At 36.3% G+C, this 16,931-nt stretch overlaps 1 protein-coding gene across 1 annotated transcript in view; it reads right to left on the reverse strand.

Annotated features, from left to right (window-relative positions):
* Positions 1-16,931, reverse strand: part of MEIKIN (meiotic kinetochore factor) — a 101,807-nt gene that overhangs the window by 79,476 nt on the left and 5,400 nt on the right. Inside the window, exons 6-8 of the mRNA XM_064595649.1 lie at positions 16,124-16,261; positions 8,676-8,795; positions 249-288 (exon numbers count right to left, since the gene is read on the reverse strand). Of these exons, the coding sequence (XP_064451719.1) occupies positions 249-288; positions 8,676-8,795; positions 16,124-16,261 (298 nt within the window). The remainder of the gene's footprint in view (positions 1-248; positions 289-8,675; positions 8,796-16,123; positions 16,262-16,931) is intronic.

A 16,931-nucleotide genomic window follows, 5' to 3' on the forward strand; every position in this document is an offset into this window, starting at 1 on the left:
ACTCACTTATTTATTGTCCACCTCTTCCAACTAGAATGTGGACTTGATGAAGGCAAAGATTTTGTTTTTAATCAATTTCATTCATTACAATATATCTCTAGCAACTAGCATACTTTTGGCATATAATGATTCCTCAACCAACCATGAATAAATGAACACCTGAATTTGTGGGCTAATAATCATTCCAGCTATATAACTACTAGAACATAGGGTTTTCAAAAGCACAACTTTAAAATGTTAGTTCTTACATTTCTCTATGGCATTTCTGATAGTCTTCTGAAGGCATACCTAGGAAAAGAAAAAAAACAATCTATTAGAAATATAATTCAAACAGAGAGCAGAGGCCAAAATTAGGTAAAAAGAAATAGTCTCTCTAAAATATATGGTAATAGGGACGCCTGGGTGGCTCAGTCGTTAAGCGTCTGCCTTCGGCTCAGGTCATGATCCCAGGGTCCTGGGATCGAGTCCTGCATCGGGCTCCCTGCTCCTTGGGAGCCTGCTTCTCCCTCTGCCTCTCTCTCTCTGTCTCTCATGAATAAATAAATAAAATCTAAAAAAATAAAAAATAAATAAATAAAATAAAATATATGGTAATAGTACAGTTTATTTTTATAATTTTATTTTTATATATTGTTTTTATGTCTGCCACTTAAATTGGGTAGAAATATTTTCAAAACACCAAAATAAACAAAATTGTTGGGAAATTTTATGAGATGCAGGAATCTATCAGCCTATATTTGGATACTTATAATTTTTGAAGTCCTTTCCAATCTTTTATCTTTCTTGATTCTTACAACAGTCCTGTGAGGCAAATATTAACAATTTACTATTCTCATGTTACATATATGAAAAAAATAACTGGTCAAGTTATAAAACTAACAGCTGCATACCTGGAACTTAAACTCAGATCTCAAGGTTCTTAATCTAGTACCAAATATATAGATATGCATATTAGTAGATTGATTAGCCAAGAAAATGCCTACCAGTCAACATTTTGCTGTCCAGATCCACTATGATATTACTTAGGAACATAAAGAACCATGGGAGTAGTCTTCTGAAGAACCTATGACCCTAATCAGCTGCATAACTCTGCTTACATTTAACTAGAATTTTACAGTTAAGTAAAAGTGAAGTGAATGGTGCCTAGTAATCACTGAGAAGCATTTCCCTGAAATGGAGTTTCCTAAAATACAAAAGACTACAGTGAACTACTCTCTGCTTTTGCTGATAGTAGTCTCTTGCTTTTCCTTCTGATGATCTAGACATGGCCTGTGACTCAGTATAACAGGAGCCCTGCATCTCCCTGCCCAAAGTGACTATTCAGGGATAGGCATATGAAATAATTTAAGCCAATGTCTAACACCAGGACTTTTATTCAAATCATTGGGAAAGAGAAGCACTTTGTTCACTGGATTAGAGGTTGTGAGTATATAAGCCTGGACCTAAAAAGAGTTCCTATATGAAGGGAGCTTAGCTGAGAGTTTAACTGGCACAGAGGGACTATGAGCTGAGAGATGGAAAGGAATTGGTTCCTATTGATGTCATTTGAAATCCTGGATCAAGTTGTATTTGCATATCATTACTGATGGGTTTTTCAGGTACATGTGGTAATAACTTCCTTTTTTAACCTAATAAAGTTTGAGGTAGGATTTTTTTTCTTTTTCTTTTTTCTTTTTTTTGTCACGTGCAGTGGACAAAGAGCCTAACTGAAACACTTGCTAAAGAGATAGGCTGCTTCTTTGGGCACTTTATATCAGCAAAGGAGTTGCCAAACTAAACATAACACAGAAGATAAGGTTTTTGAACTGTCAGAAATACTGCCAACCAGACAGCTATCAAGTCTCCCTTAAGGGACCCCATAATCAATGCTTAATTCTTTGACTGATATTATTTATCCCTGCTTTTTGGTAGGCTCTGATAGGTGAGCTGACAACATCCATTCCCATTCCCCCTCTCCATTCTTTTTTTCCATTTTCCCTTGCTTTATACCAATATAGAGACTAGGAGGGTGAAATACTTGTTTTGGGGGGGTTTTTATATATAAACTTTATCAAAGAAGCCTCCCCAGTAGTCAATAGGTATATGACTCAGTCCTGGCCAATAGATCTAAATAGAAGTTTTCTGGGGAATTTCTTGGAAAGCTTTTGCTCTTCTGATAAAAAAAGATGTATATGGCTAATATGGCCTTTTCTCATTCTTTTTCCCTGGAACTCCCACGATACCTAGAGGCTTAGCAACCATTCTACAACTATGCGGAAACAATCCAACAGACTTGGTGGCAGAAAGATACAATGACTATAAGATCTTAATGCTGTCAGTGAGCTGCTACATCAGCTGTGGCCTGGGAAGAGAAGTAAATCCAATATAAATATACATTTTTTGCATGACAAAAAATAACATACACAAAAAGACAACTGACAAACTGGGAGAAATATTCATAATATATACCACAGACAAAAGGCTAATATTCTTTAAAAATTTTTTTGAGTATAGGTAACACATAGTACATTAGTTTTATGTGTACAACATGGTGATTTAACTTCTCTATACATTATATTATGCTCACCACAAGTGCAGCTACCGTTTGTCACCACAGGAAGCTATTACAATACCACTGACTATATTCCCTATGCTGTGACTTTTATTCCCTTAACTTATTTATTCCATAACTGAAAGCCTGTGTTTCCTACTCTTCTTCACTTGTCTACACCCCATTCCCTTCCCTCTGGGAACCATTAGTTTGTTCTCTGTATTTACAGATCTGATTCTGTTTTTTTGTTTGTTTTTTAAATTCTTTTAAGTTTTATTTATTTAAGTAATCTCTACACCCAACGTGGTACTTGAACTCACAACTCTGAGATCAACTCTGAGATCACAACTCACATACTCTTCCAACTGAGCCAGCCAGGTGCCCGTTTTTTGTTTTTTAATCTGCTTTGTTTTTTATGATTTCACACACCTGAAATCATATGGAATTTGTCTTTCTCAGTCTCACTTATTTTGCTTAACATAATACCTGCTAGGTCCATTCATGTTGTTGCAAAAGGCAAGACTTCAACCTTTTTTATGGCTGCATAATATTCCTCTCTCTGTGTGCGCGCGTATGTGTGTGTGTGTGTGTACACCATATCTTCCTTATTCGTTTGTCCATCGATGTACACTTAGATTGCTTCCATATCTTGGCTATTGCAACTAATGCTGCAATACATAGCAATCTAAGATTGCAATACATAGGGGAGCATGTATCTTTTCAAATTAGTGTTTCTGTTTTCTTTGGGTAAATACCCACTAATGGAATTATTGGATCATCTTTCTATTTTTAATTTTTTGAGGAACATCCACACTGTTTTCCACAGTGGCTGTACCAACTCACATTCCCACCAAAAGTGGATAAGAGTTATTTTTTTTAAAAAATTTTGTATTTAAGGGGCACCTGGGTGGCTTAGTTGGTGAAGCATCTGACTTGGGCTTCAGTCATGATCCCGGGGTCCTGGGAATGAGTCCCTCGTTGGGCTCCCTGCTCAGTGGTGAGCCTGCTTCTCCCTCTGCCCCTTCCCTGTGCTTGTGCTTGTGTGTTCTGTCTTAAATAAAATCTTTTTTAAAAATTTGTATTTAAATTCAATTTAATTAATATATGCTGTATTCTTAGTTTCAGAGGTAGAATTTAGTGATTCATCATTTGCATACAACACCTAGTGTTCATTACTTCAAGTGCCCTCCTTAATGTCTCATCACCCAATTACCCTATCTTCTCACCTGCCTACCCTCCAGCAACCCTCAGTTTGTTTCCTGTAGTTAAAATTCTCTTATGATTTGCCTCCCCCTCTGTTTTCCTCTTACTTTCTTTTTCCTTCCCTCCCCTATGTTCTTTGGTTTTCTTTCTTAAATTCCACATATGGGTGAAATCATGTGGTATTTATCTTTCTCTGACTTATTTTGCTTAGCATAATACCCTCTAGTTTCACCCATGTCATTGTAAATAGCAAGATTTCATTTTTTTTTTAAGATTTTATTTATTTATTTGACAGAGAGAGAGACAGGGAGAGCGGGAACACAAGCAGGAAGAGTGGGAGTGGGAGAAGCAGGCTTCCCGCTGAGCAGGGAGCCCAATGAGGGGCTCAATCCCAGGGCCCTGGGATCATGACCTGAGCTGAAGGCAGATGCTTAACGACTGAGCCACCCAAGTGCCCCAAGATTTCATTATTTTTGATGGCTGAGTAATATTCCATTGTATTTATATACCACATTTCCTTATCCATTCATCTGTCAATGGACATCTGGGCTCTTTCCTTAGTTTGGCTTTGTGGACATTGCTGCTATAAACATGGGATGTATGTGCCCCTTTGAATCACTGTCTGTATCCTTTGGATAAATACCTAGTAGTACAATTGCTGGGTGGTAAGGCAGCTCTATTTTTAACTTTTTGAGGAACTTCCATACTGTTTTCCAGATGGCTACACCAGTTTGTATTCCCACCAACAGTGTAAGAGGGTTCCCCTTTCTCCGAATCCTCACCAACATCTGTTATTTCCTGAGTTACTAATTTTAGCCATTCTGACTGGTATGAAGTGGTATCTCATTGGGGTTTTGATTCATATTTACGAGCGTTCCTTTTTCTCCACATCCTCACCAACAATTGTGTTTTCTTGTCTTTTCATTTTAGCCATTATGATAGGTATGTGGTTTTGATTTGCATTTCTCTGATGATTAGTGATGTGGAGTATCTTTTCATTTGTCTGTTGGCCATCTGTATGTCTTCTTTGGAAACATGTCTATTCAGGTACTCTGCCCATTTTTAAAATTGGATTGTTTGGATTTTTGGTGTTGAGTTGTAGAAATTCTTTATGTATTTTGGATATTAACCCCTTATTGGATATATCCAATGGAAGCAAATAGCTTCTCCCATTCATTAGGTAGCCTTTTTGTTTTATTGATGGTTCCTTTCACTGTACAAAAGCTTTTTAATGTAGTCCCAATAGTTTATTTTTGCTTTTGTTTCCTATGCCTCAGGAGATATATCTAGAAAAATGTTGCTATGGCTGATACAAAAGAAAGTACTGCCTGTATTCTCTCCTAGGATTTTTATGGTTTCAGGTGTTATATTTAGGTCTTTAATCCATTTTGAGTTTATTTTGTGTATGATGTAAGAAAGTTGTCCAGTTTCATTCTCTTGCACATAGCTGTCCAGTTTTTCCAGCATCATTTATTGAAGAGGCAGTCTTTTCCCCATTGTATATTCTTGCCTCCTCTGTCACAGATTAATTGTCCATATTGTTTAATTTTCTCTATTCTGTTCCATTGATCTATGTGTCTATTTTTGTGCCAGAACCATACCATTTTGACTACAGTTTTGTAGCATATCTTGAAATCTGGAAATACAACACCTCCAGCTTTGTTCTTTCTTAATATTGTTTTGGCTATTTGGGTGTTTTGTGGTTCCACACAAATTTTAGAATTATTTGTTCTAGTTCTGTGAAAAATGCTATTGGTATTTTGATAGGGATTGCACTGAATCTTTGGGTTGTTTTTGGAAGTATGGACATTTAAAAAATATTAATTCTTCTAATCCATGAGCATGGAATATCTTCCTATTTGTGTCCTCTTCAATTTCTTTCACCAGTGTTTCATAATCTTCAGACTACATGTCTTTGACCTCCTTGGTTAAGTTTATTCCTAGGTATTTTATTCTTTTTTGTGTGATTATAAACGGAGTTGTTTTCTTAATTTCTCTTTCAGCTACTTTATTATCAGTGCATAGAAATGTTACTGATTTCTGGGTATTAATTTTGTATCCTTAAACTTTATTGAGCTTATTTATTACTTCTAATAGTTTTTGGTAAGGTCTTTGGGGTCTCTTCTATGTACAGTATCATGTCATCTGCAAATGACAGTTTAACTTCTTGCTTACTGATATGGATGCCTCTTATTTCTTTTTCTTGTTCAATTGCTGTGGCTAGGATCCTTATCTTGTTCCTGATCTAGGAAAAGCTCTCAGTTTTTCACCATTGGATGTGATATCAACTGTGGGTTTTTTTCATAGATGGCCTTTATTATGTTGAAGTGTGTTCCCTTTAAATCCACTTTGTGGGAAGTTTAACATGAATGGATGTTAAATTTTGTTAAATGTTTTTTCTGCATGTGCTGAGATAATCATATGATTTTTATTCTTCATTTTGTTGATGTGGTGTATCATATTGATTGATTTGCAAATATTGAACCATCCTTGCATCCCTAGAATAAATCCCACTTGGTAGCAGTGAATGATCCTTTTAATGAGGTTTGCTAGTATTTTACTGAGGATTTTTGCAACTATGTTCATCCAGGATTTTGACCTGTAACTAACTTCTTTCTTTCTTTCTTTTACTTTCTTTCTTCTTTCTTCCTTCCTTCCCTTTCTTTCTTTCTTTCCTTCCTCTTCCTTTTCTTTCTTTCTTTTTCTTTCTTTCTTTTCTTTCTTTCTCTTTCTTTCTCTTCCTTCCTTTTCTTCCTTCTTTCCTTCCTTTCTTTCTTTTCCTTCTTTCCTTCCTTCCTTCCTTTCTCTCTTTCTTTCTTCTTTCTTTCTTTTTCTTTTTCTTCCTTCCTTCCTTTTTTCTTCCTTCCTTCCTTCCTTTTTTCTTCCTTTCTTTCTTTCTTCCTTTCCTTTCTTTCTTTCTCTCTTTCTTTCTTTCTTTCTTTCTTTTTTTCTTTCATTCTTTTCCTTCTTTCCTTCCTTCTTCCCTTCCTTTGTGTGTGTGTGTATTTGTCTAGTTTGGTATCATGGTAATATTGGCCTTGTGGAATGAATTTGGAAGATTTTCTTCCTCTCCTATTTTTTGGAAGAGTTTGGGAAGAATAAGTATTAACTCTTTTTTAAATGCTGGGTAGAAGTCACCTGTGAATCATCTGGTCCTAGACTTTCATTTTTTGGTAGTTTTTTAAGTACTGATTCAATTTGTTACAGTAATTGGTCTGTTAAGATTTTCTATTTCTTCCTGATTCAGTTTAGAAGATTGTATGTCTCTAGTAATTCACCCATTTCTTCTAGGATGTCCAATTTTTTGGCATAATTTTTCATATTATTCTCTTATAATCTTTTATATTTCTGAAGTCAGTTATTACTTCTCTTTCATTTCTGGTTATATTTATTTGGGTAATTTCTCTTTTTTTCTTGATGAATCTGGCTAAGGGCGTATCAATTTTGTTTCTTTTCAAAGAACCAGCTCCTGCTTTCATTGATCTGTTCTATTGTTTTTTGTTTTTGTTTTAGTCTCTATAACATTTATTTCTGCTCTGAACTTTATTTTTTCCTTCTTTCTACTCACCTTGGGCTTTGTTTGTTCTTTTTCTAGTTATTTTAGGTTTAAGGTTAGATAATTATTTGAGCTTTTTCTTGTTTCCTGAGGTTTCTTGAGGTCTCTATCACTATATATTTCACTCTTAGAACTGCTTGTTTTAAACGTTTGAGACCATTATGTTTTCATTTTCTTGTGTCTCCATGTAATTTTTTATTTCCCCTTTGATTTTTTTGTTGACCCATTGGTTGTTTTGTATTATACTGTTTAGTCTCCACGTGTTTCGGGGTTTTTTTCCAGTTTTTTTCTTGTGACTCATTTCTAGTTTTATACTGTTGTGGTCAGGAAAGATGCACGGTATGATTTCAACCTTCTTAAATTTACTAAGACTTGCTTAACACATAATATAAATATTCATGGCTTTGTACTGATATGAACAACTGAATAAATAAGTGGCAGAAAAGAGATAGTTCTTTTACAGTAGAATTCCAATTAGTAAATGTAACAGCAAAGTGTGAAATAGAAAATCACCATTAGACGAACACCAGAGTAATAAATGTCACAGTCAAATTCCTCTGATGACTACCAATATCAGTGAATGAAAGTTTGAGGAGAAATAGGAATTACAGGGTCTCAAACTATCTTTTCTATATATTTAGTAACACAAAGGGAAACTAGTAACCATGCAGAAAACCACAGACACTACATTAATCAAATGACGAAGTTTAATATCACCAGTAATAAGATATACTGACATCAAGAACTTCATACGATGTACTAAAAAGGGTGTAACGTCATTTCTGCAGCATTCTTTAAAAAATTGAATAAATTCATTCCAATCATGAGAAAACATTAGACAAATTCAAATTGAGGGACGTTCTATAAAACAACTGATCAGTAATCTTCAAAAGTATCAAGACTATGAAAGGCAAAGAAAGAAAGACTGAAAAACTGTTATAGACTATAGTAGATTAAAGGAGAAATAACAATCAGATGCAATGCTGGATCCTGAAACACAAGAAAAGAGACTGGTGGAAAAACTGGTGAAATGTGAATAAAGTCTGTAGTTTCATTAGTAGTTTTATGTTATTGTTAATTTTCTGATTCTGATCATTGTACTAATGTTACATAAGACAGCATTAAGGAAAGCTGGGTGAGAGATATATAGGAATTCTCTGTATTATTTTTGCATCTTTTATGCAAGTCTAAAATTAGTTCAAAATAAAAGTTATAAAAAAGGAGACCCATACGTGCGTAAGCTACTACTAGTCAGATATTATTTGTAGCCAAAGGTAATCCTAATTGATGGATTTAGCTTATAAATCGTTAAAAAAATTACTTTGTTTTCCAACATAGATGAGGGGTTTCCCCTGTGACATGAGAAAAAAGAATGTGAAAACTCACCTAAAATTGCAGAGAGGTTTGAAAACTGTGGTAGCTTCTCTATTGATACTGCTTTACTGGTATCCAGAAGAGTTGAATTTTTGCATCGCATGTGTTCTTCCAACTTGGGACATTCCCAATCTAAAACAGCAGGAAGAAATGGCACATAACTTTGAACAGCACATAAGTAGTAGGTTACCTCCCCCAGCCCCAATTTAGGTCCCCATACCAGCTTAGGTCCCCATACCAAGCTGTGGTAATTAAAGATTTTGAGTAAGACAGATAAAAAAAAGACAAGCCTTGATGGTATCAGGATAATAATTTTTTGCCTATTTCAGTGCTCTAACCTACTTTCTTTCATAGATTTTTGCCCCATAAAGATTACTGAGTTAAGGAACAGACAGCATACCCAGGAGGTTCCTCTTAATATTTTATGTATAAATTACACCTAGGTCCCATTAAATATCATATCACTAAATAACATACTCTTATCACTTGATGTCAGTTTTAAGCTTTCCATTGACTTCCCACTATGGAAGAATGAGGTTATTCTCTCTTACATCCCTGTCCCCACCTTTCCCACGATTCCCATTGTCCTGATATCATTATATTAGCATATGTAGTTAGATCAATATCCAATGTAGACATTATGATAATCAATTGCTATAAAAATGCTATTTACTCTTGTGGTATACTATGACAACCACTTTTCCTACCTGAAGTCAGTAAGTCTTTTCTGATTTTCTCTGTATTTTTCATCTATTTAATCACAAACTCTATCAAATTTTATAAATCCATTCCTTTTATTTCATTCTCTAGTGTTCGAAAGTTGCATAATGCTCTATCTGGGTGTTTTTCATCTATTGTGCTAGGCACACTATGGCCCCTTTAACAAAGACATCATATTCTTTAGCTCTAGGAAATGCTCTTGAATTATAACATTGATAATTTTCTTACCTCTGTTTCTTCCATTATCTTTGTCTGAAACTCCTTTTTTTTTGATATTGGATTTCATATACTCTTCCTCTGATTTTTTTCCCTCTAAATTGCAACCTTTTTTTGTTTTCCTCCTGACTCTTTTCTCCTCAACCCTAACTTCTAATCCTTCTACCAAGTTTTTCACTGCTATTGCATTTATCAGAATATTGTTTTTTATAGTACCCTATTTTTATTTAATGGACACTATATATTTTATGTCAATAAGACTATTTTTTCAACATTTTTTAATCCTTGTGTTTCTATTTCTGCATGGTTCCTTTTCTTACTTTTTTAAATTTTATTGTAGTAGGAACATTCAACATGAATCCATCCTCTCAAATTTTTAAGTTTACAATAGAGTATTGTTAACTATATAGCACAGTGTTGTATAGGAGATCTCTAGAACCTGTTCATCTTTCAAAACTGACACCTAATACCTGTTGAATAGCAACTTGCCATATCTATCTCATCCTAGGCCCTGGCAACCAACATTCTGCTCTCTACAATGAATTTGACTATATTAGATATCTCATCCAAGTGGAATGGTACAGTATTTATCTTTTTGTGACTGGCTTATTTCACTTAGCCTCACATTCTCCAAATTTGTCCATCTTCCTGCATATGGCAAAATTTCCCTTTATTAAGGCTGAATACTACTCAATCATACGTATACACTTTGGATAAATACACTTTGGGTTGGTGGATCATATGGTAGTTCTATTTTTAATTTTTTGAGGAACCTCCACATTGTTTCTCATAGCAGCTACACCATTTACAATCCCAACATTATACAAGGGTTCCAATTTCTCCACATTCTTATCAACACTTGCTTTACTACTATTACTACTATTATTATTATTAATCATTATCATTATCATCCTAACAGTATAAGGTGAGATCTCATTGTGATTTTAATTTGCATACCCTGAAAATTGTGATGTTGAGCATCTTTTCATATACCTGTTGGTCATTTGTTTGTTTGTTTTTAGTCTTTTTCTTTTAAGATTTTATTTATTTATTTGTCAGAGAGAGGGAGGGAGAGCACAAGCTGGGGGAGGCAGAGGGAGAAGCAGGCTCCCCACTGAGCAAGGAGCACGACGCAGGACTTGATTCCAGGACCCTGGGATCATGAGCTGAGCCAAAGGCAGACACTTAACCGAATGAGCCACCCAGGCATCCCCTGCTGGCCATTGTATGTCTCCTTTGGGGAAATGTCTATTCAAGTCCTTTGCCCATAAGGTAATTGGGTTATTTGTTGTTTTGGTCCTACCGAGTTGCAGGAGTTTCTTACAGATTTTAGATATCAATCTCTTATCAGATATGTGATTTGCAAACATTTCTTCCTTTTTGAAGGTTGCCTTTTTGTTCTGTTGTTTCTTTTGCTGTGCAGCTTCTTAGTTTTATGGAATCCCACCCGACTATTTTAGCTTTTGTTGACTGTGCTTTTGGTGTCACACCTAAGAAATTATTGTCAAGACCAATATCATCAAGATTTCCCCCTATGTTTTCTTCTAGGAGTTTTATAGTTTCTGGTCTTATGTTTAAGTCTTTAGTGCATTTTGGGTTGGTTTTTCTATATTATGTAAGATAATGGCCTGATTTCATCCCTTCATATGTGGAAGTCCAGTTTTTCCAACATAATTTATTGAAGAGACTATTCTTTCCCTATTGTTTATTCTTGCCACTCTTCATCTAAAATCAGGTGACCGTATAAGCATGGATTCATTTCTGGGCTCTCCATTGTATTCATCTATATGTCTATCTTTATGCCAGTACCATATTGTTACAACTGCTGTAGTTTTGCAATATTTTTTGAAATCGAAAAGTGTTGATTTTCTGTGTAGATGTTCTATTCGTTATTGAAAGTAGGAGTAATGAAATCTCCATTACCATATAGATGCCTATTTCTCCCTTTAGGTCTATCAGTATTATGATGCTGAGTGCCTATTTATCATTGTATGTTCCAGATTAATTGACTCTTTCATCATTATGTCTTTGTCTCTTGTGGTAGTTTTTGACTTAAAGTCTGTTTTAGCTGATTTAAGTAGAGCCACTCCTGCTCTGTTTTGGTTACCATTTGCACAGAATATCTTTTCCCATTGCTCCACTTTTAGACTATGTGTGTCCTGAAATGTAAAAAGAGTCTTGTGTAAACAGCATAGTATAGTTTAATCCATTCAGCCACTCTTTGTCTTTTGGTTGGGGAATTTAAACCATTCACATTTAAAGTAATTACTGATAGGGAAAGACTATTATTATTTTGTTAATTATTTTCTTTGAGTTCCTTTGCCCCCTTTTCCTCTGCTGCCATCTTCGTTTCATTGATTTTTTTCATACTGATATGCTTTTATTCCTATTTTTCTTTTGTGTATCTTTTTTAAAAAGATTTATTTATTTATTTTAGAGAGAGAGAGCATGTGTACAGGGAGGAGGGGCAGAGAAAACAGACTCCATGCTCAGTGCAGAGCCCAATGTGGGGCTCGATCTCAGGACCCAGAGATCGTGACCTAAGCTGAAACCGGGAGTCAGATGCTTAACCAACTGTGCCACCCAGGTGCCCCAATCTTTTCAGTATCTTCTATAGGTATTTTCTATGTGGTTACCATGGTGCTTATATAAAATATAGTTTTAACAATTTTAAGTTTCTAGCAACTTTAATCATATACAAAAACTCTATTTTTGGGCGCCTGGTGGCTCAGTTGGTTAAGCAACTGCCTTCGGCTCAGGTCATGACCCTGGAGTCCCGGGATCGAGTCCCACATCAGGCTCCCTGCTTAGCGGGGGGTCTGCTTCTCCCTCTGACCCTCTCCCCTCTCGTGCTCTCTGTCTCTCATTCTCTCTCTCAAATACATAAATAAAATCTTTAAAAAAAAAAAACTATTTTTTTTTAATTTTTATTTTTTAAAGATTTTATTTATGTATTTGAGAGAGAGAGAAAGTGAGAGAGCACAAGCAGGGGGAGTGGCAGAGGGAGGAGAAGCAGGCTCCCTGCTGAGCATGGAGTCTGACACAGGTCTTGATCCCAGGACCCTGGAATCATGACCTGAAACGAAGGCCGACACTTTAACCAACTGAGCCACCCAGACCTCCCAAAAAACTGTATTTGTATTTCTTCCTTCACACACACTTTGTTACTGATGTTATAATTTACATCTTTTTATATTGTGTATCCATTAACATTTTTATTATAGTTATTTTAATACTTTAGTCTTTTAACTTTTATACTAGAATTAAGTGATTTTAATACCACTGTTACAGTATTAAGTATTTTGTACTTGTATATAAACTTATTGGCAAGTTTTATGTTTTTATATGCTTTTGTGTTGCTGTTTTAGTCCTGTGTTTCAACTTGAAGAACTCCCTTTACCATTTTTTTGTAAGGTGGGGCTAGTGGTGAGTAACTCCTTCACCTTTTATACAAGAAACCCCTTACCTCTTCATTTTTTTTCTTCTCCAAGCTTTTATTTTAATTACATGGTGCTCATCAGGACACATGCACTCCTTAATCCCCATCACCTATTTCACCCATTCCACACCCATGTGCCCTCTGGTAACCATCAGTTTGTTCTCTACAGTTAAGAGTTTGTTTCTGGGGCACCTGGATGGCTCAGTCAGTTAAGCATCTGCCTTTGGCTCAGGTCATGATCCCAGGGTCTGCGATCAAGCCCTCACTGGGCTCCCTGCTCAGCGGGGAGCCTGCTTCTCTGTCTCCCCACTGATCGTGTTCTATTTCTCACTATTTCTCTCTCTCAAATAAATAAAATCTTATTAAAAAAAGAGTTTGTTTCTTGGTTTATCTCTCTTTTTTCCCCCTTTGCTCTTCTGTTTCTTAAATTCCACATACAAGTGAAATCATATGGTATTTGTCTTTCTCTTATTTTACTTAGCGTTATACTCTCTAGCTCCATCCATGTCTTCGCAAGTGGCAAGATTTTATTCTTTTTATGGCTGAATAGTACTCCATTATTGTTTTTTTTTTAATGATAATGTTGCTGGTTATAGTATTCTTGGTTGACAGTTTCTTTTCTTTCATCACTTTGTATGATTCTACTCCCTTCGGCCAGCAATGTTTCTGCTGAGAAATCCATCGATAGTCTAATGGAGGTTCCCTTGAACGTATCAAGTTGCTTTTCTATTGCTGCTTTCAAAATTCTTTGTCTTTGATGTTTGATAATTTGATTATGAGTCCCTGTGTGGATTTCTTTGATTTGCCTATTCTGAGATTCACTGGGCCTCCTAGGTCTGGATGTGCATTTCCTTCCCCAGATTTGGGAAGTTTGCAGCCATTATTTCTATAAATAAACTTTCAGGCATGCTCTCTTTCTCCCTTTCCCTCCCTCTACCCCCTTTTTCTTTCCCCTCTTCCCCCTGCCTCCCTCTTTCCCCCTCTTCCTTCTCTTTATCCCTCCCTTCTTTCTTTCCCTCCCTCATCTCTTCTCCCTCTGGGACTCCTATGAAGTATAAATTGCTCTGTTTGATTGTGTTCCATGAGTCTCTTAAGCTTTCCTCACACACCATATTTGTTGGTAGTGGCCAACAGTCATCTAGAATATACCAGGTCCCATCAGCACTCTGAGACAGATGAGACAGAAGCCATTCCCTTAGGCAGCACTCTGAAACAGTCATGAGAGTAGCCAATCCTTTGGGAAGCTCCCAGAAAATGTACAACATTTCACACATGGTTCAGTTCTTTTCTTCCCTCCCAAGGGAGAAGCTGGGACCTGGGGTTTCCTGCCAATTGTGTGGCAATGTGCTATGGGTAGGGATTATGGTGAGAGAGTGCCTTGAATTTTCCTACTGGCTTTGATGTGGCTGATCTCATACATGCCTGGGGTGTAAGAGTTCCTTGACTAGGTTCCAGATTTCTCTGAAAGGAGTAAGTCCGTGTATTACTGTTGAATTGGTGTATCCACGGGGGAAGGAGGGACCAGGCTTCTTATTCCAACATTTTGCTGATGTCACTTCCATATTTTCCTTTGTTCTGATCCCTATGTTTTATATTAGAAGCTTTCCTCAGAGGTCTGGTGATCCTTGTCTCTCTACTCATATTTAAGAGAGAGCTCTAAAAGCCTAACTGGGATTTCTGTGGCCTAGTTGGGTTTTGTCACAAGTTAACTTCATTGTAGGGTGTTCTTGTCAGTTTCACTGAAGGGCTACTGAGGTCGGTGTCATTAGATATTTTCTTTAGGGTTGTTTTCAGATTTGTTAGGAAAGAATCTTCCATTCCCCTGCCCGAAAGGTTCAAGTCTGGGTGCTAGTATTCTAGAAGCTGAACAGAAAAAGGGAATGTTGGGTTGGGATGGGAACAAGCATTAGGTGAGAAGGTACCACAATTCACAAGGTACACTTCACTTAATTTCCCCTCTTCATTCAGTACAGTATCTGAAACAGTTGGCTTTTTCTATATAATAAATCAACCCAAATCTCATTGACATAAAATGAAAACATTTATTTCTTATTCCTATGTCTACTGGTTGGCTCAGGCAGGTCTGCTTCAGATTACAAATCTGCTGATCAGCTGGGGCAGCTCTCTGCAATCTGCGGTTTGCCGGAGACTGTTCTGTTCTATACTTCTCATTCTGGGGTCCCCACAGGAGAAGCAGAAGCTAATTAGGATATATTCTTCTCACACTGTTAAAAGTGTAAGACGACAAGTCCAGCCATTTAGGCATATTTCAAAGATCTGCTTATGTTTCATTCACTGATACCCTATTGCCCAAAGCAAGGCACATTTCCAATGCTTTTCCAGAGCCAAAGAGGGAGAGAGTACACTCCACACACTACGAGGACATGGTAAGGGTGTGGATATATAATATTACCACAGGGGAATGAGTATTTGGGACCAACATGTCAAAATATCATAGATCCTTCCTATTAACAGTGCCTAGTATCCTCCAGTCCATAGTTCCTCTGTTTCAGAACATCCCAAAGAATAAATCTCCAGGTTCCATTAGAGTAAGAAAGTAATCACCATGGGGTGCCTGGGTGGCTCAGTTGGTTTAGCGACTGCCTTCGGCTCAGGTCATGATCCTGGAGTCCCTGGATCGAGTCCCGCATCGGGCTCCCTGCTCGGCAGGGAGTCTGCTTCTCCCTCTGACCCTCCCCCCTCTCATGTGCTTGCTCTCTCTCATTCTCTCTCTAATAAATAAATAAAATCTTTAAAAAAAAAAAAGTAATCACATCTTTCACATTTCAGACATACCTTTTTACAAGTAAAAAGGTGCAGCCAAATTGTGAGCTTCTTTGGGATACTATAGATCAAATTGGCTTATTTCTGGGGCATTCCCCTAGTATCTTCAACCTTTTCTTATCTGGTAGCTTCTAATGCATAGTCCTAGATGATAGAGCATGGAATACAGTAGTGGGCAGGGGAAGGAGGTTTTGGTGAGGAAGACAAGCACACCTCAAAAGGAACATTACTCATTAGAGGATTTGTGGACAAATGAACAATTTCTATATGGGTCAGCTAAAGGTTGAGATTATTTTCTCACCTAAATAATCTGATCCTCTGAAGAGTTCAGGTGATGGGAAACTACTTAAACTCTCTTCAAAACTCTTGTATTCTGTGTAAGAGTCTGTGAATGAATAGCTCAGAAGAGAACTAGAAATACCATGCTGTACACTTAGTCCTATAAAATAAACAAACAAAAAGAGTAAAATGTTTCAATAGTAAACAGACTCAAAATCCTAGGAATTCATATTTGTAGAAACATACATGCAGTTGTATACAGAGAATGTAAAATTACTTATACAAACAACTGAAAAGGCATACTATTGTACACCACTTTAACTTCAACCTTAGAAAATAATTCTGGTTTTGATGTAGAGAAAGCATTATAATCTTTTTCCATTGCTTTACCAAGTTTCATAATTTATTTCTTCCCCTCCTTTGGTTCAGTTGTGATTTTTGACCCCAAAATGCAAGTTTTACATATAAGTAACCCATAATTGTAAACTAACTAGCTGAGAAGAAAAAGTAATTCTAGTTACTCCATTTAAAAAACAACAAGTTTAAACATAGACAAACAGATCAAAGGAATTCAACAGAAAGCCCAGAAATGACTCATACTTATATGAGCAACTGATTTTTTTACCAAGATGCAAAGGCAATTCAGTGGAGAAAGGACACTGTTTTAAACAAATAATCTTGAAGCAACTGTGTATCTATATGCAAAAGCAAAACAAAACAAAAAACCTGCATTCATACTTTCCATCATATAAAAAATTAACTCTCAACAGGTCATTGACATAAATGTAAATCCTAAAACTACAAAGGTTCTAGAAAAAAAAAAAAAAACC

This window comes from Mirounga angustirostris, unplaced genomic scaffold (assembly GCF_029215605.1).
Source record: "Mirounga angustirostris isolate CCGP_5_RB_7025 unplaced genomic scaffold, mMirAng1.0.hap1 SCAF_7, whole genome shotgun sequence".
In the NCBI taxonomy this organism is placed as follows: domain Eukaryota; kingdom Metazoa; phylum Chordata; class Mammalia; order Carnivora; family Phocidae; genus Mirounga; species Mirounga angustirostris.